The sequence below is a fragment of the Tachysurus vachellii genome, chromosome 13 (assembly GCF_030014155.1).
Source record: "Tachysurus vachellii isolate PV-2020 chromosome 13, HZAU_Pvac_v1, whole genome shotgun sequence".
Classification (NCBI taxonomy): domain Eukaryota; kingdom Metazoa; phylum Chordata; class Actinopteri; order Siluriformes; family Bagridae; genus Tachysurus; species Tachysurus vachellii.
In genome coordinates, this window is record NC_083472.1 from 5,642,937 (window position 1) to 5,667,570 (window position 24,634).

At 36.6% G+C, this 24,634-nt stretch overlaps 2 protein-coding genes across 2 annotated transcripts; one reads left to right on the forward strand and one right to left on the reverse strand.

The window, feature by feature from the left end:
* Positions 1 to 3,535: 3,535 nt before the first annotated feature.
* On the reverse strand, positions 3,536 to 14,452 carry efcab6 (EF-hand calcium binding domain 6). Its single transcript, XM_060885806.1, has 30 exons — positions 14,308 to 14,452; positions 13,894 to 14,114; positions 12,972 to 13,054; positions 12,802 to 12,889; positions 12,565 to 12,701; positions 11,615 to 11,733; positions 11,305 to 11,426; positions 11,050 to 11,198; positions 10,872 to 10,955; positions 10,609 to 10,729; positions 10,100 to 10,276; positions 9,883 to 9,975; positions 9,514 to 9,674; positions 9,286 to 9,405; positions 9,005 to 9,179; positions 8,766 to 8,880; positions 8,570 to 8,688; positions 8,207 to 8,436; positions 8,026 to 8,113; positions 7,831 to 7,949; positions 7,154 to 7,309; positions 6,907 to 7,062; positions 6,570 to 6,780; positions 6,242 to 6,436; positions 5,658 to 5,885; positions 5,358 to 5,546; positions 4,994 to 5,186; positions 4,215 to 4,396; positions 3,967 to 4,116; positions 3,536 to 3,658 (listed from the first exon to the last, which is right to left on the reverse strand). The coding sequence occupies exons 1-30, from the start codon at positions 14,450 to 14,452 to the stop codon at positions 3,536 to 3,538; spliced, it is 4,449 nt and encodes a 1,482-aa protein (XP_060741789.1).
* Positions 14,453 to 16,883: 2,431 nt separating this feature from the next.
* samm50 (SAMM50 sorting and assembly machinery component) lies at positions 16,884 to 23,799 on the forward strand. Its single transcript, XM_060884860.1, has 15 exons — positions 16,884 to 17,037; positions 17,775 to 17,885; positions 17,972 to 18,073; positions 19,224 to 19,311; positions 19,400 to 19,506; positions 19,672 to 19,802; positions 20,570 to 20,657; positions 20,734 to 20,862; positions 20,959 to 21,030; positions 21,118 to 21,204; positions 21,307 to 21,377; positions 21,888 to 21,955; positions 22,791 to 22,937; positions 23,224 to 23,365; positions 23,471 to 23,799. Exons 1-15 carry the CDS (start codon positions 17,017 to 17,019, stop codon positions 23,514 to 23,516), a joined length of 1,410 nt encoding a protein of 469 aa, XP_060740843.1. The 5' UTR covers positions 16,884 to 17,016; the 3' UTR covers positions 23,517 to 23,799.
* Positions 23,800 to 24,634: the final 835 nt, after the last annotated feature.

Genomic DNA, 24,634 nt, shown 5'->3' on the forward strand with positions numbered 1-24,634 from the left:
TTTTCAGGTCAAAAAGAAATAAAGATGTGGGGGTGGCAGATGGACTTGGATGGCAGCTCTCGTGACAGCATTAAAGATATGAGTGCCCAACGCTGTCCCAAAGTGCTTATCTACAATGGATCCATGTTCTGGTCTTGGTGAACCTTACAGCATGATCTCCAAACCCAGATGAACAGGGTAACAGGAATGTATAAGGTCTTCTTGACAACAGCGTTCCTAAGGTATCACAGTGCTGTTGCAACCAGTTCATCACCACCTCAGAGAATATCTTCAAGTAAATAATCCCAAGGATTTGTAAGGATTGGAAAAATTGTTTGAAAGGATTCTAAGCATGGACGATTTGGGAATATTACAGAAGAATGTATTAAAGAATGGACTTCAAGGACTTTTAGGTTTATCACACAGTTACCATCAGGAGAATGGCGAGGATTGGACATAGAACGCTGTGACAACTACATTGGTTTTATTTGCGAGTTTGATGCCTTGGAAAAACAAGCATTATCTGGGGCACCCAACTAATTATGAGGCTTGTGAAATCAATCTAACGCATGTCCACAATAATTTTACAAGAGTAATAGTTTCACACAGGAAAACATGTCACCACAACTCATGATCACTTTTCTATCTTTGTTAATGATAACCACATGATAACACTTGGTTCGAAATTAAGGTTACTTTACTTTGTATAATTCCAGAGACAGCTTGGTTCATAGGAAAATATTACTTTCCACATGTTAATTTCACTCTACAGACAACGTCATTGAAACCAGCAGACAATTAGTCTTTGAGGAAGATGTACCAGAATTTGATTTTGAGTTACCAAAATATATAATAATGTTATTATAGAATATGTTAGTCATTATGTCATAATGCAAAGAAAGGATGACCATATTGTCAAAGCTCAACAAGGTCTTGTAGGAAAAGATAATGTTTTGACTAAACAAATGCATGATGGTGATTTGGTTATTGCATATTATGATCTGATTTGAGATGTAACTTTCAAAACTGCAGTTTGTGTATGCATCTGATAATTTATTTGATAATCCAATGATCAATGTGGGACGTTCCTGTTGGCTGTGATGGTTTCTGAATGTCTCTGCTCCAAACCCAAGTAATATTTTACATAGAACCAAATTTTAAGAAAAATCTGTGATAAGTTTGCCTTATGGAATGGAGCTAAAACCAGTGTGCGTGAGGTGAAGTTTCTATGACGGGTAAGATTCTCTGAGGGCCGAAGGGGAACAACCTAAGGCAGGGCTTCACCGACACTGGGCACCTGCCCAAAATGGGAGGTGTGATCTGTATTAAGGAAGTGATGTGATGCTTCAGGGCCAAAAGCATCAAAGGGGGGACTGTAAGAAATTACAGAAATTGCACCCAAATTCCACTCAAGGATACACATCTAAAAGAGCTCATTCCTAAAAAGGTTTAAGTATCATAAGGTAATACGTTTAGGGCTCTAAACGTATAAACTTGATTCAATTATAAATATGGGAACGGCAGCAGGACATTAAGCATCACCATGAACAAAGGGTTTACGTGACTGCGATTACCATTTAAAGTGACCACTTGGTTGATAACAACTGTAACAATACCAAGACAAGGTGTACATGACCATGATTAACATTTAAAGACAATCAGCTACACTAACTATAAGTACTGGCAACACAGAAGAGATTAATTTATTTAGATTAAAATCTTTTATTAAATGAAACCTAATGGCATCTGAACAAACAACTGACCCATATCAATTTTAATGCTGTTTCATAGCAGTGATTTTGTTTTATTAAAAAAGCTAATAGAACATTCCAAGGATGGAAAAACATCATAAATCTATTATCTAACATACTGACTAATTGTATGCTTCATTATGTTTGGCCAGTCACACAGTATACGTTCCTGGAAACCTAACTGACTTAGTTAGTTGGTAGCAAACTATCTGGCTTAGTAAAAATGATAGCTAACATAATGCAATAACATATACAGACTTACAGTCATTACCTATTACTTATGTACTTCAATACAAACACAAACATGAATCTAAAATATACTATTTTATATACAGTATATATACTATATATATCTTGAATATAGTCATGATACCTTTATAAGGACATGTCTTCCTTGGTTCTAAGGAAGGTAGCATAATAAAACATTCTGCAGATATTACTGTACTATTACTGTTGTATTGTGTATATACAAGCTATATATATATATATATATATATATATATATATATATATATATATATATATATATATATATATATACACGTATATATTGATATACGTATATATATATATATTGAATACAATATATATATATTTGTTATTAACAAGCTCTTGTAAGCTTGTTGCAGTGAGCAGATCCTAATATGCATATTCTGTGACGTCTCTAACGTTAGCTCTTTAATGTTAATGTTGTGCCGTTGCATTAATTGTTAGTTTTTTGTTTGTGTCCACCAACTTTAATGACACGTAAGTGGATTTGTTATCAACTCGAGTGGGAGTTTGCCAGTTAAAGAGTTTTATCAAGGGTTTTTGATATTTGATATTATCCAAGGCACTTCTTTATGTTGTGCTAGGTCCTGATTCTGAAATCAGGCCATGATTCAAAAGGTCTGTGGAGGCAGGGGCAAGATCGAGTCTGTGAATAGAGGGCGTACCTTAATGAGTGTTCTGTGTTTCAGTCAGAGGAAGCAATGATTAAGATGTGAGAGATGAGAGCAACAGGAGAGAGAACTGAATAGAGCAGAGCTGTGTGTGTGTGTTAAAATCATTCATTCATTCATTCATTCACCTTCTACCGCTTATCCGAACTAACTTGGGTCACGGGGAGCCTGTGCCTATCTCAGGCGTCATCGGGCATCAAGGCAGGATACACCCTGGACGGAGTGCCAACCCATCGCAGGACACACACACTCTCATTCACTCACACACTACAGACAATTTCCAGAGATGCCAATCAACCTACCATGCATGTCTTTGGACCGGGGGAGGAAACCGGAGTACCCGGAGGAAACCCCCGAGGCACGGGGAGAACATGCAAATTCCACACACACAAGGTGGAGGCGGGAATCGACCCCCCAACCCTGGAGGTGTGAGGCGAACGTGCTAACAACTAAGCCAACGTGTTAAAATCACTGAAATGTAAATAAAATGTAGTGATAATAAAGAATCTGTTTGAGTTGTCCCAAGCCTGCCTCCCATCTCCTCATTCACTTCAAATAATATAAACAGTAAATTCTACTGTGTGTAGTGTACGATTAGAACGAGTTGAGCATACTAAAGTCTAGGTACCTCAAAACATAAACTAAAGTATCAAGGTACCTCAAAACATGCAAATGATTGTAAATGATTGTTTTTTAAAGAATTTTTATTTTTATTTTTGTTAAAGTAGAAAAGAATGAATAACATCAGTGATTTCTAGCCTATTAAGCCTATTGTCTACAACTGTGAATAAAAAACTAAAAACCCATACACATTCCTGTCTACTGATTTGTCCACCCAGATCGCTGAAATACTACTTTATGCATTCAATTTTGTAAAATGCTAAGAAACTCAGTGTATGGAATCTGTCCTGTAATGTTCTTATCAAAACAAGTTGTAAGACGAAAGACGTCTTCCTCTGAGAGATCGATGTTGTACTGCCTCAAAACCTGTTGAGATGACAAACATTTAAATTAGTGCAGCTTATTAAGAAGGATTAAAAAGGTAAGATAAATGTATTTTGTGCATTTTTAATACACTATCTGGTCTGGTCCCCTTACCATCAATATAAAAAATAATAAAAAGCATTTACTGCCATTTCCATGATGGCACTACATACAAAAAGGCACTTAAAAATAAAAGCATTATTGTGTGCTGTGTATTATATAATAAACACTATCTTACATAATACACAGTGTGATGTACTATGATAATAAGTATTTTAAGAGTTAATTAAAAGTAGGACAGTATTAATTACTTTTCTGAAATCCTGAAGAGAAATCTTTCCTGTGCGTTTCTTGTCACAGGAGATAAACGCCTGCTTCATGGTCCTCCAGTAAAGCTGGACAGACGGACACAGCCTTAGCAAGGTATCCATGCACTGCTTACTAAGCGGTTCTGAACTCATCTGGAGAATACAGAAAGAGATATATTATAGATAAAACATCTGATTCAGTGACAATAATATTGAGTTAAAATTCTCTGAAGCGAGTAACATGACCTTACAGTTGAAGGTATGCGCAGCTTGCGTCTACGGCTGAAAGTGGTGGTTTGAGGTTTGAGTGTGAGCACAAAGTGCTGCAGGAATTCTGGGTAGGAAAGACGCTCTTTGCTTCTGATGTTATACTTCTCAGACAGCTGCTCAAGCTGAGCATGTGTTAGACTAATATGGAAATCCTGCAGTATGCCTGTGGACATTTACACAACAGTGAATATCTATAATTCTGTAGCCAGTATAAACAGACTCTACAATGACTGTACACTGAAACTCCACATATTGAAAGGTATCCTGAGATGCATCGTCCCCTCCAAAGGAAAATACAAATCAAGGTTTTATTATTTTAAAAAATCCCCTAAATTCTGGTAATTAATTATTTTTTAAAAAATGAGAATTTCTCTAGAAACAGAAGACAGTGACTGGGAAAATAGGGCATTAACAAACCTAAATGCAGGGATAACCACAGGGAACCATGGTTTATTAGACAAAAACATAACAAAAGATGACTTAACTTGATTAAACATAATATAAACCAAAACGAGAACACTTAGAAACTACATAACAACTAAGACAAAAACAAGGTTACTTAAACCATGGAAACAAAACATACAGTAAAAGTGACAGCACACAATGGCAAACATAGTGCACGTTGCGAACAATGAAATCCCAACCACTTGGTCGTTCTTAGATAACATTACAGTTACAAATCAGTGGCTAGAACAGTTAGCAGGAAGCCACAACATCTTTGTGAATGTTTGAAATGAAATCGATGGCCTTTTAGTCATACCTAAGAAAGTTTCTACATCAATCTCCCCATTGCTCCCTGTGTCAGCCTCCCTGCACTTCCTCTGAACCTCACGCCAGCATGACCGGATCTGGGAGCGCAGTCTCCTCTCTACAGCTTCAGAGTTCAACAAAGTGCTCACTGTAGCTTGGCCACAGACTGCCGAAGAAGGACTGAGTTGCACTGGGCTTAATGACTGGAAAGAAAATGTTTTGGTTCAATTTACCATGCTAAAAATAGTGCTGTACGCAGACCTGTTTAAAACAAAGTACTTGAGCCTCATGCATGTAAATATCTAAAGAGTTTTTCTAGACAGTGAGCAGGAATATATTAAGGTAGGTGTGTACAAAGTGATATATAATAACACCTTGCTTATACAGGGTGCTGTTTTCGGGCACTGCGAGATAGCAACAGGTGCGATCTCCGATGGATTGGGAGAAGGTGATCCTCTGGTACTTTCCTTATCTACCGGTTTTCTACTGAACTTCTTCAGGAACTTGTGATAATCCAGGTTTCCAAAGGTATTGGTTGGCAACATTTTCCACAAATCTTCAAACTGTGGAGAAATGTCAGATTAACAGTTTACTTGTTTGAGAAAGCGAATGTAGAGCTATTTATTTTTGTAATATATTACTTTTTATATGTAGATATAGTCATTCAGTCTCACTTGTTTATCTGTGAGCCTCATGAAGTGGCGGTCACAGATGGTCCTGAAGTCCACTTTTGAAATCATATTTACACCAGCATAATCTAAATCCACCATCTCCTTAGTGATCGTATAAATGCGAGCCGAAACGACCTCCTGGATCCGTCCTAGTATATCGCTGATTGGCAGAAGACTTGTCTGATTAGGGAAGCGTACCTTGTTGATTTTCTCCAGCCATTCCTCAGATGTCTATAACAATTTAAATAAACACATCTTGATATTAAGTGTCTATTGCATTGATTGTTTTATCTTCAGTGGATCTGATGCCTGTCTTAGGAACATATGGTACAAGGCATGCAAGGTGCAAACAAAAACAATTTGGAGCAAATTAGTGTAGCAAATCCAACTATTGGCATGCTTAAGAGGTATTGGTCTGGGGAATCCAGAGGAAACCCATACAGATGTGGAGAACAAGAGTAAGAGATGTATAAGTGACCCATGCACAGGACTGAACATGAGGTTACTGACTGCACCACCATGTCAATTTAGCTCTATTAAATCAATCCCTGATGCATTTGTGCCATTACATTTTTCCATTTTTTTACCTCTTGATTGTGAAGATTGAAGATGTGCAGAAACTGCTTCCAGTCTACGTTGCTTTCTTCTTCTTTGATTGACAGCTTAGCTAGCAGGTGTCTGTATTGTACGTCGGAGAGCTTGATGCAAAAATGGTCCAGCACTCGCCGAAACTCTGCCTGAGCAATCTTGCCATTTCTAGTCTTATCAAATGCAGTGAATGCCTGGGATTATGAAAGCACCAGAAAAGTGATTGTTTGGGTTGTCATTAGCAATCTCATGGTTACTCTAATTGAGCAGAAAGTAGATGACCAGAACGCCATACAGTCCAAGATAAGTTCAATCAGTAGAACCTACCTTGGATAGAGTATCCAAGGAGTTTGTGACGAGTTCTCTGACCTTCTGTAAGGCTTTGTCAGGGCTGAGAGTTTTTACACTATCTTCCGTTACAGAAGATATCATAGATTGACTGACTGGAGATGCCATACCAGACTTACAACTGACTCTTGGCCCAGCAATACGGTCCAGAAAATCATAGTATGACAGCTTACAGACATCAAGTCCTAGACTGCAGTAAAATAAATGTAAAGATAAGGATCATATATTTTCAAGAATATCCTTAGAACATCTATGTCTGATACACAACTAGTCTAAAATGTTATATCAATGTGTTTGTTGTGAAATGTTGCAGTACTTGTTGATTAGACCCAATAATTGATGGTCATCTATCTCGAACCCTTGTGTCTGTAACAGAACCAACAGGTCCATTACGGACACATGACCATCTCCGCTCTTATCCAATTCCGCCAGACTTTGGTGCACATCCTCAAACCGGAGCAATAAACACTCCCTATATAGAGGCACAATTGTTATTTTAGTGTCTGGCAATAATGATGAAATATATAGAAATGCCATTAAGTACTCCTAGACTGGTTACTCACTTCAGATTGTTCAGTTCAGTGTCAGTTAGAAGGTCCTGTGAGGTTGTTCGGTAGATGGTCTTTGTCACTGGAGACTGTGTAGACTCATGTGGTGTGATATTCAGCTTGTTCAGGAACTCTGTCTGAGTGACATATCCTTTCCCATCATCATCGTACCTAGATGTAAAATGCCTGACATTAGTTTCTTTGTCCTAAAGCTATATTTATATTACAGTGCTGTTCTGTTCTCAATTCTGATTGGTCAGAAATAATTGATTAATATTCTATAACAGTATCTCTGAAAATCTTAGCTGCAGGGCAAATTATAGTTAATATGAATGTGCTTGTTGTATGTGTTACCCACAGGGACTTGCATAGTAGATGCTACACATAAACAGATAGAAAATTTGTATACTTGCTAATATAGTTTTGTGTAAGATGTTTATTTAGCATTTTGTAAGGAGTTTCCTTTACAAGTGTCTTCAGTTTGGAGAGCTATTAATTTCATTTTCAAGAAAAGAAAGAAAATGTGATGAGGTTGTGACTGTTTATAGCTGTATATACCCATAATAATCCCAAGTGATAGCAATCCCAACTTCAGGGTATCAGACCACACCATCGCTGATTATTAGCCAACAACAGCACACATCATTGTGTATGTATTCTTTACATATCAATAAACCAAATTTATTCCTTACCTTTCCCATATTTTCTCAAATTCTCTTGGAGAAATGGGCAAGTAGTACTTGTAAAGAATTTGCCTCAGCTCATTCTTGGTGATCTTGCTTTCATTATCCTCACCATACTGGTTAAATGCCTGTCAACACATATACATTTGTGAAACTATTCAATTTAAAAACATCTGTTAATCTCTAATTTTTTACATCGTTCACCTTTGATAGCTCAGACCCTCTTGTGTGTGCAGTGGCCACCAGATAGGCATGAACCTGTTCACAAGCTCGATCGAGTAACTGATCAGCTCTGGATGCATAAAAGATACACAAAAAATGGCATTGGCATTAGATTACACAGAAATGCAGTTATTTCAGAATGTGTAATGTTTGAAATGCTCACGTCATACTAGTGATGAGATTAGTTCCAGTCTTCCTGTCAGACCGAATCCTGTTGTAGAACTCAACATAGTTAATAGTAGAGCCAGGCTTAAAGCCCAGTAGCTCGAGCAATCTCTGGTACTCCTTTTCTTTAGTCACGAATCTCAGGCTGTCAAACAGCACTCTAAAGTCATTGTAGTTCACCAGCCCATCTCTGTTTCTGTCCATCAGTCGGAACGCTGTTAAAACATCCTAACAGAAGGTAACATTACAGTTATTTCAAAGATTTATGTGTGAATTGCGTTTAATAAAGAAAGTCATCTCTGAGTTAGAGGCAGATTAAAACCAGGAAAACAGATGAAGTAATTTGTTGGTAGTGTGTTACCTTGTGATGTTCTTTGATTCGTTCCTCAAGCTGATTTAAACAGTCTTCCGCAGACATAAAGCTTCCGGCTTTAATATTATTTGAGATTGTTTCTTCGTTGTTATCTTTTGCTAAAGCACCTGTGTGGAAAAAGGTAAAACAATTTTTTCACTTGCTGGTCAGAATGTTTTAATACAGCTTGAGTTATAACTCTTACCTTCATATTTGTCTATAAAGTCTGAAAAGGAGATCGGTCCATCAAGGAAGCCAAGAGACTGGATGAGAGTCTGAAATTGTGGTGCTTGCAGAGAAATTCTACAATCATCCAGAATCTAAGATATAGATGATTATAAAATATCAAAGTGTTATTTCCTTTGCACAATTATCACAAGGGTTTGAGATACAATTTGAAAGATATGACTATAAAAAATGGGCAGTTTGAGGTAATTTCCATACCTTCTGGAAGTCTCTCAGGTCAAGTACTAATGCAGAGCTTCTACTGGTATCCATCAGGCACTGGTGAACCGTGAGTCCACGCATCTGCAACCTGTCTCTGAGCTTCTTCAGAACAACGTCCACCACGGCTTGCTTTTTAACACTCTCCATATCAGCTTGATTAGCGCTCTCATTTCTGTAACCATGAATTACATGAGCATAAATGCTACTACATTGCTCCAGCGAGTACTGGAAGACTCTAAAAGAGATACGTTTCCTCCTAAATTCATCTTAAAACCAACCTCTCAATCAAGCTAAGACCCTTTACACTCTTTGTCTTGCCGTTCCTTGCGGAAATGCTAAGGCTCATTAATAACAGCTTATAGTTCACTGCTCCGGACTCCATAAAAGGTTCACAGAGCCTAGAGAAAAAAAGCAGTGAGAAATGTGGCCATGGTATATGTGAATGTGCCCAAATGTGGCCATTCTGATATAGTTTTGGCACCAGTGTAATGTGAAGAGTTTCTCACTTGTTAAAGTGACTGTCAGACAGTGGTACTCCATACTGCTGGAGGAGCTTCCTCAGCTCTTCAGGAGGAACGATGCAGCACTGAGTCGGGTCCGTCTTGCTCAGAGATGACATCAGTGAAGCATAATGCTCAGACAACTGATCCTTAAGAACTCCTTCCACCTACAAATCACATGAAATTTCATTAATGCATTTTCTTGAAAAATAATATAGACATATAAAAACACTGACTAATAGATCTAATGTTATAGTTAAATGTTCACAAACAGGATTTTTGTTGTTACCACCCAAAGTTATTGTTTTCCTAGAACAGCACATTCTGATAAAGTGTTAGCTGTTTTATGTGATTTATAACAGAAAGTGCACTTACTACAGGCCAAGCTGCTGTGGCTGAATGAGATTGAGCGGTAGGCTGGGTCGGAGCCACTGGCTTCTCTGTATACTTGCTGATCTGTTCCCGAACCTGTTGAAGACACAGACCAGATCTACAATCTACAGTGCTAATTCATGGTCAAACATGCATGTTCACAAAAATGGCAGAATAACTAGCAGAAAATATCTGAAAAAAGCAAAGAATGTTTTCATACCACTTCTACTGGCCTTTCCTTCTGAAAAAAGTCCAGGACGTGTTGATAGCTGATGGAGCCTGAGTGTGGCACATGGAGAAGATCTGTCAGTCCTCTAAACTGCTCATCTGTTAGAGTGAAGGTCAGACTCTCCAGTAGCCTCCGCAGATCACCCTGACTGACCAGCCCAGTTCTGTTCTGGAAGAAAAAACATAGTAGAAGTGAAACTGACCAAGACTGAAGAATGAAATAAACTAAAGTGAAAAAAGAAAAAAAAAAAAAAGACAGAAAGAAAGAAAGAAAGAAAGAAAGAAAGAAAGACCCACTGGAGAGATTAGGAGCTGAAATCAGTGGCTGTGGATAGGAGAGGTCAGGAAAAAAAGCAGAGGAAAGGAAAAAAAAGGAAAAAAGGAAAAAAAGGAGAGGAAAACAGCTGGAAAGGATTTTAGTGGAGCTTTATTATATAGTTCGTCTGGTGTCCTGCTCAGCAGAAATCTAAAAGAGTTCACTTCATTTAAATGTTAACAAACCTCATCAAACTCCAGAAAGGCTCTCTGCAGATGAGGAAACATCTCAAGTATCTGTTCTCTTAACTTTGGCAAAACTTCTTCAATACTGGATATCTTAGAGGCAGCAGGACCTGCATCTTTCCTAATAAAGTATAAAAAAACACGTTACTTTAACAAAAATTGTTTTAGCTTGATTATTTAACTCAATGATTTACATTTCTGAGTAATTCAGCATGAATTATGTTTAAAGTCTAACTTTCAGAAGCAGAAACATTATGACTCACACAGCAGGTAACATCTGCACCTCTTCCCTGAACAGAGCAATAAACTTTCTCCATTGTAAAGGCTCTTCAGTGTTCACTCCAAATCTATGGTTGAACAAAATGACATGTATCTGAAGCACAATTTGAAGACAATTTGCAGGATACATTGATATTACACAAATACAAATCAAACTCATACCTGGTTAGGAGGCCTAAAAATGAGCTGTGACTGATTGGAAAAAGGAGACTGCTCAAGACAGACTTCAGGTCATCATATGAGACAATACCACTCTCTGTGATATCCAATGCTTGAAGTGTTTTCTCCACTATAGGATAATTTACAGTCATCTGTATCACAAAATATACAGTGTCTATTCTGATTCAAAGTCATTTTGTTATTAAGAGATTTTATTTTATATTATTCTGAGTAAACGTTAACGTATTAGGTTCTCACTTTCTTCATAAACATGGTGTGGATTTCATCTAAACTATACTGGATCACAGACGAAGTCTCCTGAGCTGATGTCCTGCTCTTGGGTCTTGCTTTAGACCAGTTAGCTGCATCCCAGTTCAAAGCTTAAAGTGTTTTTTAAATAGCAATACATTTTAATTCTCATGGCCTAACATAAAGTGCAATATTATTTAAGAGAGCAAAGAAAAATATTAAATTATATGAAATATGAATCTAATCTGTGCATAAAATCATATATAATCGACAGTAGCTTTAGAAGCCTTCACACACAAGTCATTATATTAAACATTACCAAGTTTTGTAGAATCTGGGGCAATTTTTTGATAGTTCTCACAATCAACACCAAGCCTCTGAAGAAACTCTTTGTAGGATATCGTCTGTGAGTTATTCGGGCTGTAATGCGCCCATAGCCTGTAATCATAAAATATATTTGATCACAACTCCATATATTTTGATGCTCAATTCTGATTGATCAAAAATTCATGATTAATTTTTATAACAGGAACTCTAACAGTTTTCTAGATTTATATTCATGCACTTATTCAAATACATAGGTTTCTGTAACAACAGTTGAAAGAAATTGTTGATATGGTGAAAATTTGTTTAATTAAGTTTTATTCAGTATTAAGTTTCCAGTGTAAGCGCTTTGTAACTGACAGTTGTAATGCGAAGTTAATAAGAAATTGAGGGAATTATAGCTGCTATAATAGTTTTTTTTTTTTGCTGACATTCCACACCAAATTTTGGGTTTGAGAATTTTGGACATTGAAAACCAAAATCTGGTTGTTTTTTTTTCATTTAAATTATGCAAAGAAATGAACAAAAAGGGTTTAGTATTTTGAAATATTTGAAACAAGGAAACTAAATATTCAGTATCACTATTTCTATTACGTCCCTATTTAAAATATATTAAACATGTTAACTACTTCATACAAATGATGAGATTTTTCTCACATCTAATCTCTTCTATTGAAGCATGTGATCATATGACATTGATGGTTTTGATCTAAAAAGGATAATAATATAATGTTTTTTAATGAAAATTGTTGTTAAATTAGAAAAGAATGCATCTCTCAGACCCCACTGTACCTAGAAATACAAAAACAATGACATATTATTCTTCAAAAGATTTTCCAGCACTGTTATAGGAAACGTCACACCATTCCTTCCACGCTACACACTACTACAGTGACAACAATTCTTAACTGATTCTATTGGAGTAATGAACATCTAGATAAGCACCTGCGAAACTCCTGGTGGCTCAGAGGAAAGCAGTAACTCTCCAGAACTCTCCGCAGTTCATGCTGCTGGATTTGTCCATCACGGTTATAATCAAACAGGCGAAAAGCCCTTGTAATGTTTTTCAAATTTCCTCCAATCTTTTTAAAAGCAAAATTAGAAAAACAATTCAAATATGTATGTTAAAAAATATGTAGCAAAACAGAATGCAAGGAGACAAACCAAAAAAAACAAACACACCTTGTCCTTCAAGCGGCACTGCAGCTCTCCGAGCGGCCTACCGTGCTGACTGCTGCTCCCAGATGTAGTTCTGTAGCATGACATGCTCCTGTGTAGCAGAAGAGATCTTAATGAACAATAATATAGATATTAAAACATGCTGAAAAGCCTCTTCTAATTACACATGATACCTAATTGGTGGTGATGATGAGACCTTGCAGTATTGTTTTAGGAATTCCATATAGGGTACAGTTCCATTCTGTCTCTTGGGGACCTAAAATAAAATACAATGTTAAAGTACTTTTATATATTTTTTTAAAAAATAAAAAAACCATGAAAAATGTGTCCCTGGTTAACTGTTATCATAACAATACTTTGCAATAACCAGGCTAATTACCAATCCTACTTTACTAACAAGATTAGTTCATTATCATCAGCAATAAAATATTTATATCTAACTACAGTGATGAGGTTAGTTTTTTTTTGCCTTCTTGGAACTTGACTTGACTGAATGCATGCATAGTTAAAGTGGGATATCGCATCAGGTACCAGTGTACGTTACAAAAATACACTATGTGGCCAAAAGTATGTGGAATGCTGAACATTCCATTCTAAATCCATGGCTATTAATATTGAGATGTTCCCTCTTTGCTGCTATAGCACCGTCCACTCTACTAGGAAGTAGTATGATTTCAGTGAAGCCATAAGTGACCGTCCATAAGATTTTAAAATTCTGCCACAAGAGGTCAGGCACTGATGTTGTGTGAGGACGTCTAGGCTGCTGTCAGTGTTTGAGATCATCCAAAAGGTGTTCAATGGGTTTGAGGTCAGAGCTCCAGCCTTGGCAAGCTCACTTTGTGCACAGAGGCATTATCAAACTGGAACAGGCTTAAGCATGTTAGTTCTGGGTAAAGGGAAATTGTAATGCTACAGAAACAAACACATCCTAAAAAAATGTATGCTTAGAACTTGTACAATTTCAGGAAAGCCCACATACGGTATAGGTGTGATGGCCATGTGTCCACATAATTTTGGACATACTGAATAGTGTACATTTATTTAGTAATTTTAATAGTGTATTTCTAGAAATAAACAAATTAAAAACTTTCTCACCTTTGCAAACAGGCCATCGAACTGAGACTGAGTGAGCGGCACAAGAAAGCCCTCAACAACTCGGCGAAACTCCCCTTTAGTGACAGTGGCACTGCCCTCCACATCAAAAGCACGGAAAGCTGCCTTTAAGTCATATTTTCTGTCTTTCACCTTCTGCATGAGCATCCTCTCAATGTCCACTAAAGAAAGACTCTCATCAGCGACCGACTGCACAGAGGAGGCTAGACAGGAAGATAAACAGATGCTACATTTTGAAGGCATTTATTTTCCTTTATTTTAAATAATTTGACTTGGTAAGAAATTTATTTAACCGTTTTCAATCCTGGATACTTAAATCTTACTAAATCAGGTCAGAATTAAAAAATAAAAATGTCTCAGAATGTTTAGGCTCATTATCTGTTCATGGATCAGTACCGGAGTCACACTTGAGGTTATTTCTCCTCTGAGTGTCTTGGCTAGATGTACGAGACACGCTCCTGCTCCTGGGGACGATGGTGATTCCCCGTGACACAGGCCTCAGGTCCTCCAAACCTGGGCTAGAGGGTGCAGCTGAGGTCATTACTGCTTGGAGTCCCAGCGCCTAAGAGTTACATTTGAAATATAGCCATGTATATAAGTCTTTTATCAAGCTGAATTCAGTATAAATGTTGTGCCTAGTGTTTTTACCTTTTTATAGATTTAATGAAGGAGTATGTTTACTTTGGTATAACTGAAAATTAAAGACTAGCCAGAAACAAAATCGAACAAAAAAGAAAGAAGAAACAGTTTTTTGTTCATATAGAAATAATGCTCTTGTAAAGCATCCCAGACATTTGTTAAGCTGTTTAGATATACTGTATATTTCTCTCACAAAAAAAATACTAGTAAAAATATTAGCAATATTTCTTATAGGCAAAAAAATAATAATAATAATAAATCGTGATTTATTATGAATCGTGAAATTATGAATCGTGAAATAATGAATCGTGAAATTGTGATATCCGTAGTTTTAAAATGTATATATTTATCTCTGAATTTCTACCTTTAGAAGTGCATTGTGTAAATGTACCAGAGGAGAATCACAAGATTTGTTTTGTGTCATTTTATTGATAAAACTGACAAACAAGCAACGGTGAATACATAAAAAGTCTGGTCAGGTATTTAGTTAAATGACACTAAACTCCAAAATATATGAAATTCTGTAGTAGTAACAGTTAAAATAGTAATTTTATTGGATTTCCCCTTATATAATCTCATCAAATATTTCCAGTTAAAGGAAAATCTTTGCATCAGGTTTATGAAAGTTTATTCATTCCTATTTTCATATTCTTCTTAAGCCTTTGAGTTTCACACAGAAACCCATGTGATCTTTGTGACCTTGTGTTTTTGTTAAGTACAGAATCCTTCATAAACACTTACAATGTCTCAAGTACAGGCAATATAGGTTTTCTATAACAAATGATTCTTTAACCAGAGTGAATTTGAAAGTATCGTCCTAAAAAAAAGCTCTCTTAACTCACAACGTTGCTGAATTCCTCTCCTCACGTCTTATTTTGTATTAATTAGACCAACTTTACAGCTCCAGGTCTGTGTGTTAATCCGCATAACGACACTGTTTTACAAACCAACCAAGGACGCGTCGTGTTGCCATGGAGAAGTGCTGTCACTCAACGCTTTGATCCCGCCCACTGCTGTCTTTTTTTTTTTACTGCTGTGTTTTTATTTTTATTTATTATTAATGAATTAATGAACTTTCATGTGAAATACCTCTTTGAATTCTATATCTTTTTTTTCTTAATCTTTATGGTGTGTTCTTTCACTTGTAGAAATAAAAGTTAACACTTTCTTTTTTTTCTCCCTTTCCTTTTTTTTAATATAATAATACAGAATAATAATATAATGTATAGAGAATAGGGTTGGCTGTCAGTGCACTTATATCTGAAAATGTTATGCCCTTCTGTCTGCAAAGGATTTGTTTTTCAGTAAAAAGTACTTTTGGAGGTTGCTGTTTTTCCTATTAATGAAAATCAAAGCTATTTAAAGAAAACATTTTAAAATCCACAAAAAATAAGGAAAACTGTAGTGTACTCTGAATGGTTTACTATTAATACTACTAATACTAATGTTCAATAGTATGTAAGTAGTTTAGAGAATTTTAAATGTACAAATAATTAATGGACGACGAAGATGATAATGAAGATTATGGACGTTTTAAATTAGTTGGTGGCCATCAGTAATATCAGCTAGGTGGCAATACAACTGACATGTACTGCCATACTGAGTCTATGTCTGTTTCATATCATTTAATTAGATAAATGAGTATTGTCTCATAACCTGTATATTTAAGTACTAAAAATGTTAAAAATAACATAATAAAAATAATAAAGAAATGTAAGTAATCTGTACAAAGTAGCTTTGTGAAATTTCTTCTTACAATTAGCTTTCAAAAAATAAACAATATTTATTATTTATTTGTTTATTATAAAAAATTTATTATAAAAATGTTAATTATATCATAATTATCATAATTGTCATATCATAATTATATCAACTTATCATAATTGATATCGAAGAAAATTATCTATATATTTTTATATATTTTTTTTTCTCCAAAAAAATTTGTATGTAATTTGAATGTAAATAATTACATCATTTGATTTTTTTAGGCTTAGTATAATGTTTTTTTTGTAATGAAGAGTGATTCGTTGAACAAGACGTCGCTAAAAAAAATGATGGGCCGTATTTTAAGTTACTTTGTGCACTTACAATAAACGCACTTGTAGTTTTTATAGGAGTTAGGATTTACTTTTCCTAACACGTGCTGGTCTCGTGCTAGTGCACTTCTCTGGAATCTCGCGCTAGTGCACTTCTCTGAAGTCTCGTGCTAGTGCACTTCTCTGGAGTCTCGTGCTAGTGCACTTCTCTGGAGTCTCGTGCTAGTGCACTTCTCTGGAGTCTGGGGAGGTAATGGTGCGTCACCCTCCCTTCATGACGTCACTCAGCTGGGGGCGTGTTTTATAACTGTCATGGCGACCTGTCGGTGAACAGCTAACGCGTTAGCAAGACGCTTTGAGATTTACAACAGCGCGTTTTAAAAGTCGTCGTAATTTTAAGAACACTTGAATGTAAAGGATAAAAAAAAACATGGGGACTGTACATGCAAGAGTAAGTTTATTTCCCAGCGTTGTTAATTGAGAAACCAAAGCAATGACCTCTGTAAAGTGACAACCTCCAACTTTTTCCTTTAGTTATGAATGACAAGTGGAGAAAAACCACAACAACACATGGGCAGTGTGTCAGATTAAAACAACAAGCTTCTCTGATCACAGCTACATGAAATCAACATAAAGATGAAAACATGAGCTAATAATGATCTGTGTATAGAAAGCGTTGTGGTGTTTATTTATCTGGTGGGAAACACAACACTATATAATATAGTGAGAACTGAATCATCTTTCAAAATAGAGGTCACAGTGTTTGTCACTTGATTGCTGATGTTCTTATTTGTTTATGTAAATTAGTTTTGTCTAATTACAGGTGCATCACTAATAAAAAAACAAGACCAGCAATTTTGTTTCATTTTGTTCAGATTTTCAATTATTTTTGCTTTAATATTGTTTTAAAGTCATTTAATCAAGAAAAAAAACGTTGTTAGCACTTCAATTTAATGTGATCTCTTATGAAAAAACATCATTTCAGTATAAAATAACATTTTATGAAATTCTTTTCTAATAACTTTCTTAAGTATTAATCAGACCTTCTAAGCACCTTTATTGGTTAGTGGTTAACGTGTTTGCTTTGCACCCTCCAGGGATGAGGTTTTGATTCCATGAAGTTTCTTAGTGCTTGGAAAAATCCAAAGTTTCCTTCCTTTCAAATTATCTGTTTTTTTTTTCCCCTAGAGTTTGGACCCTCTTCCGATGCAAGGGCCGGAGCTGGGGGTTCAAGCAGATGACCTGGACATTGGAGAAGCAGAGTACGAGCCTCAGCAGGAAGTTCTGGAAAACAAAGACGTATGACTTGCTTTACTGAGTCCAGAAAACAGAAGTACCTTTATTAATTGTTTGACATCTATCAAAGAGAGTGTTTATTTGTCTAGGTTGTGGTTCAGCATGTACATATAGACGGGCTTGGAAGGACCAAGGAGGATATCCTAACATATGAGATTGCAGATGTCTTCAGAGCCAAGAACTTGATTGATGTGAGTATGTGTTTTCATCGTGGCAGTGCCAGACCTGACGATCCTCAGAACCGCACTTACGGCTGAGTGCAGAAGTTTGCATCTCCAGTGGTTTCTGGGTGAGAACAGTGATATATAGAATATATATACGTGTATATATATACGTGTATATATGTATATATATATATATATACATATATACACGTATATATATATATATATATATATACACGTATATATATACACGTGTATATATATATATATATATATATATATATATATATATATATATATATATATATATATATATATACACGTGTATATATATATATATATATATATATATATATATATATATATATATATATATATACGTATATATATATAAAGTAAGTATATATACGTATATATATAAAGTAAGTATATATACTTATATACGTATATATATATAAGTAAGTGATATATGACCTCTAACAGAGGTATAAAAGATCAGAATGTCAGGATTTTAGAACAGTTTGTGAACTCAGAATGTTTCATGAATTCATTGCTTGTGGTGGTGTGATAACTGGATGTTGTGATGCATTCAGTGGTGAAGTTATATGAAATGACCCCAAAGTTAATTAATTTTGTATAACAGAACACCCCAAAGCACTTTAAATACATAAAATGAAATGTTCTTTATGTATTTCTAAGGGGATGCAAACTTTTTGCATTCAACTGTAGTTCTGTCATAAAGAGCTTCATCATATTTATCCAGGTTTGTTAAAACATTTAGTGCATGCGGACACCGGGAATGAAAAACCATACATCCATGATTGTGTTTTTGCTTTTTTTTTTTTTTTCTTCCAACTTATTCAATTGGTGAAATCGCAAGCACAGGATTTTTCTTTTAAGCTCCTACCAGTGAAGACACATATGTAATTACTTTCTATGAAAGTACTGTACTCATGTTTGATGCATATGAATTAAAAAAAACTTGTTGGCTGAATACGTGTTGTGATAACATGATCACATGACACTTTTTTTGACAAGAGTTTGAAGAGATATTGCAGAGATTGAATGATTTTGCCTTCATTTCTGTGAGGGACTGGAAGCCAAATTCCACTGTGGTGACGTTAGCGCTGACAGCAGAGGTGTAATGATGACGCAGTGTGTTGTACCTGTGCTGCAGGTGATGAGGAAGAGCCACGATGCCCGACACAAACTGCTGCGCCTGGGAATATTCAGACATGTGGAGGTCGTCATTGATACTTCACACGGTATGTTTTTTCGTCTAGCAGTAGTTATACTGTATCTGGAACCATCATTTCACTGCCATTGATTGAAAGACCGTGTGATATGTGATAGGTGAGGACGCACTGCCTAATGGACTGGACGTCACGTTCGAGGTGAAGGAGTTCAGAAGACTGACTGGAAGCTATAACACTATGGTGGGAAACAATGAGGGAAGCATGGTGAGTTAATAATGCATGTTAATATTCAGTACACCCTGTTTATAATGTCCTGAGACTGTTGTTCATTCGGTCACATCTTACCTTCATGCAGAAAGCACCAAAATTTAACGAAAGGTTTTATTGCAGGAAGTAAATCAACACATGTTTTTACTGATCTGATTTCAGGTGCTAGGTTTGAAACTGCCTAATGTTTTTGGCCGTGCCGAGAAGCTGACTTTTCAGTTCTCCTACGGCACTAAGGAAACATCCTATGGCCTCTCTTTCTTCAAGCCTCAAGCCGGACACTTTGAACGCAAGTATGTTCAGTGGGCATTAAACTGTTGAATCTGATTGGCATGAAATTGTTGACATCGTGTTCTGTAATCACACGACTAAGACGTCGTGTCTGTTTCAAGCTAAATTGCAGGTTACTAGAGTATTATTTCTAGAGTAACTTTTAAAAACAGACTTTAAAATGGGTGTCAATTTAAGAAGAAAAAATCGAAATAAGTTCAGTCAGTAAGAGAGGCTGGTGAGAGAATGGCAGTTTACAGCTGTAAGTGATACCACATAGACTTTCTACAACATTAAATATCACTAGAAATGAATAATATATAATTGTTGCTCATAAGAAGAATAAAACACTAATGTGTGTTTTTTGGAAAATAATTTCGAAATTTTTTCTATTATATTTCTTTAGCACTTTTCTCTGTCATGTTTTATTTCTCACTTAGTTTTAGGTTTAAAGAAAAGCTCAAGCATTCCAGAATTCCTTTATTATTTATTCCAGCATTTATTATTTCTTTCTTTCTTTCTTTCTTTCTTTCTTTCTTTCTTTCTTTCTTTCTTTCCTCCTCATCTTTGCTTTCTTTCTTTCTTTCTTTCTTTCTTTCTTTCTTTCTTTCTTTCTTTCTTTTTCTCTTTCTTTCTTTCTTTCTTTCTTTCTTTCTTTCTTTCTTTCTTTCTTTTCTTTTTTCTCTTTCTTTGTTTTTTCTCTTTCTTCCTTCCTTTTTTCTTTCTTTCTTTCTTTCTTTTCTTCCTTTCTTCCTTCCTTCCTTCCTTCCTTCCTTCATTGCTTTTGTAGTTTTTCTGTCAATATCTACAAAGTCACAGGGCAGTTCCCGTGGAGTTCACTGAGAGAGACTGACAGAGGAATCTCCACAGAGTTCAGTGTAAGGCTTTTACTTGTATTTGGATTATTTTACGCGGATGTCACTGTGTTAATTTGGTCTATTTTCGGTTTGTCAGTTTCCTATCTGGAAGACGAACCACACGCTGAAGTGGGAGGGAGTGTGGAGAGAGCTCGGCTGTCTGGCTCGCACTGCCTCCTTCGCCGTCAGAGAGGAAAGCGGTCACTCCCTCAAGTCCTCACTCTCAGTAAGCATTAACACAAAGTTTCACACTTTGGTTTTATGTTAAATAAAGATAAATCTTCTTTCTTGAGTTCTGACTGAGGGAATCTTTTCTTTCCAGCATTCAATGTTTATTGACACACGCAACTCCCCCATCCTACCTAAGAAAGGTGCCTTACTAAAGATCAACCAGGTCTGTATCCTTTCACGTATATGAATAGAGAACTGAATAAAGACTATACAATTGCATTAAACCAGCTTTTTTGTTCCACCACTGCAGGAGTTGGCAGGTTACACTGGAGGAGATGCCAGTTTCCTGAAGGAGGATTTTGAAATTCAGCTCAATAAACGACTCTTCTGGGATTCGGTGAGCGCATAAATACAGCTAGAAACAACAGTCTTGTGTGTATTGTTTAGTCTTTATATTGGTTTGAGTTTGTTTACATCCTGGCCAATCTCTTCCCTCTAGGTCCTCTCAGCCTCTCTATGGGGGGGTCTGCTGCTCCCCTTCGGAGACAATCCCACTTCAATAGCTGACAGGTTAGTGAATTACTTCACCAGATAGTGATTTCCTGAGGAGATGCACAAGCAAGATTGTTAAAAAGCACTGTTGCCTATTAAATTACTCTGAAAACAGATCTACTCCTGGGTGTCTACACCTACAGCAATGTTAAATGTTTAAAAAGTCAAAAGCTCTAGATTATACACGTTTATACTAATTTTTTATCGTAACAGCGATGACATATAGTTGTTATAGAGGTCCTTAACTTGTGTCAATGCTTTTTTTTTTTTTAACTGTCAGAGGTAAAGCTGTGATGGGAAAGTTTTCAGCTTTTTAAATCATTAAATATAACTACAAATATAAAATCAAGTAATGTGTGATACACCATTTTTTAATTAATAATAAATGTGATCACTAGAGAATTGCTGTGATATGAGAGAAACCAAACATGTCTTGACAAGCTTTAATAGGACGTTTCATATATCAGCATGTTGTAGTGCTGTAGTGCTGTGGAATGGATTGTTCTGACGTGTGAATGTAAACCTCAGGTTTTATCTCGGAGGCCCAACCAGCGTGCGAGGTTTTAGCATGTACAGCATCGGACCGCAGAGCGAAGGTACGATATCCAACACACTTCGCTAGATGTTTCGTAGTAAGTGATGATATCGTTGAGCTAAATTCCTATGTAGTTCATTTCTAACTTGATTTGCCTTTACACTCCAACTATAATAAGCCAGCCGTTATAAAACCTGCATGGATTTCAGTTCAGTTAGGCCACTTGAGTCAATTCTTTGACATATTTAATTTTTTATTTACAAGCTTATAAAATTTACATTTGGCGGTATGGCTCTGTTCTGAATTCCCCATCCTTTTCATGAGCTCCATGAAAGCTAGTCAGGGAACAGCAGCAGCTTCTGGGGACAATCTCCCATTTAACTGGGAAAGCAGCAAGACAAAATCCCCCCATTTAGAACAGAGCCTGCATCAGTGACAACAGAATGACACTGATTAAGTTTCAAAGTTTCAAGGAGGAGGTGGGTTGCAGTAATGCAGAGGAAACAGCCCCACAAAAGATAGCTTGCGGTTTAAACTCCAAATAGCAGGCGAGTTTAAATCGCAGTTGCAGCAATGCAGAGGAAACAGCCAAGCAGACAGATTGAAAAATGCATTTAATAGGGCGCCCTGTTTGAAAGGGACCATAGCGCGATTAGGAATCAGATCAGCTGATGGGAGGGGTTAGAAAATTTGACATCAGCTGATAACCGAGCTTGACTATGTGGCCTGCCTGAACTGATGCTGAACGCTATATAACATGAAGGAAAAAAAAAGTCCAGTTAGACAAAACACATTTATTGACCGGAGATTGTCGTAGTCTATAGTACAACACTAAAGTGTTCTGCAGCTATATGGTTTATGCTGAGTGAATGAAGCTGACTCACTGTTACTGGCAGGTGATTATCTTGGTGGGGAGATGTACTGGGCTGGTGGACTCCATCTGTACACTCCTCTGCCATTCAGGCCAGGTCGTGGCGGATTCGGGGACCTTTTCCGAACACACTTCTTTCTCAATGCCGGAAACTTGTGCAACCTCAATTACGGTGAGTGAGAAATCCACACACAAAATACACTTGGTGAATGTTTGCTATGTTTACTTTAATTCACAAGGTAGATATTTGTAGTTATCGAAGCCTGGCTTGGGTGTCTTTCTGGGTATGTGTGAGTTCATGTGATGTTCTGCCCTGTGATGCAGCATGAGCAATGTGGTAACTAATCCTCACTTAAAGGAACCAGATCAGTAAGAAAATATCAGATGACATGATCCTGAGTGTTTGTTACTTCTGCAGTCTGTTGCATTTAATTCTAATTCTTCCTTCATGTTTGTAGGCGAAGGGCCTCGAGCGCACCTGAGCCGACTGGCCGAGTGTATCCGCTGGTCATACGGAGCGGGCATCCTGCTGCGCCTGGGGAACATCGCACGACTTGAGCTCAATTACTGCATTCCCATGGGAGTCCAGAGCGGAGACAGGTACATCAACAACCAATCAGTGACAGAATTTCACTATTTCTATTTATACTGTTTCGCCTATCATGATTTTTTTTATTCTTTGTGTACCTCTCTATCACCATTTAGGATATGTGACGGAGTGCAGTTTGGAGCAGGCATTAGATTCCTGTAACACCATGAAGCCAGTTACATTATCTACTTGGAATGAAAAGAAAAGGATTTTCACTGCAGTAAAGTAAATCTGTCGAAAACTTCTATGTAGAGTGAGAATCTTTATGGTTTAATGTGTTTTTGGATGCCACCAAATGTGTTTTCGAGACAGAAGTCGAAGTAAAAGAAAAACGAAAGAACTCTCACCTGTAGGGAAAATGATTCCTCAGTGCAGTTCAGACTCATCATATTTATTTGTCTGATCAGCTAAAAAAAAAAACGAAATAAAAAATGTTCCTCCCATTATGAAAGCATTCTGTATTATTTTTCTTCATGTGATGAGTATCACATCTTACATTACTGTAGAGAACTGAACATTTGCTAAAAGGAAAACTCTGCATATTCCCCATCTACTGCACATTTTAACATGGAGAAAAGAGCAGAAAACATGTTTAATGTCCAAGCTAATTTACAATTCAAGTCAGTTGTCAGGGCTACAATAAATTGTTTTCATTTATTTTCTACCGCTTATCCGAACTACCTCGGGTCACAGGGAGCCTGTGCCTATCTCAGGCGTCATCAGGCATCAAGGCAGGATACACCCTGGACGGAGTGCCAACCCATCACAGGACACACACACACTCTCATTCACTCACACAATCACACACTACGGACAATTTTCCAGAGATGCCAATCAACCTACCACGCATGTCTTTGGACCGGGGGAGGAAACCGGAGTACCCGGAGGAAACCCCCCGAGGCATGGGGAGAAAATGCAAACTCCACACACACAAGGTGGAGGCGGGAATCGAACCCCCAACCCTGGAGGTATAAGGCAAATGTGCTAACCACTAAGCCACCGTGCCCCCCACAATAAATGTTTGAATTTTTTAAATAATATTTTATGTATTAAATAAATATACAATATATTATATAGTAATAGAATTTAAATTAAATCAGAAATTTTCTGATGCATGGATACAATTTTATTTATTTAGCAATTTTACCAATGTATGTTGTCGCAAAGCAGATGTACAGGAATATATAAATTCGGGAATTATTCAATAATAAATTATAGATTTTCATTTATATTTATCCACAGCATCTTTATTTATCGATGAGCAAGCCAGAAGTAACTGT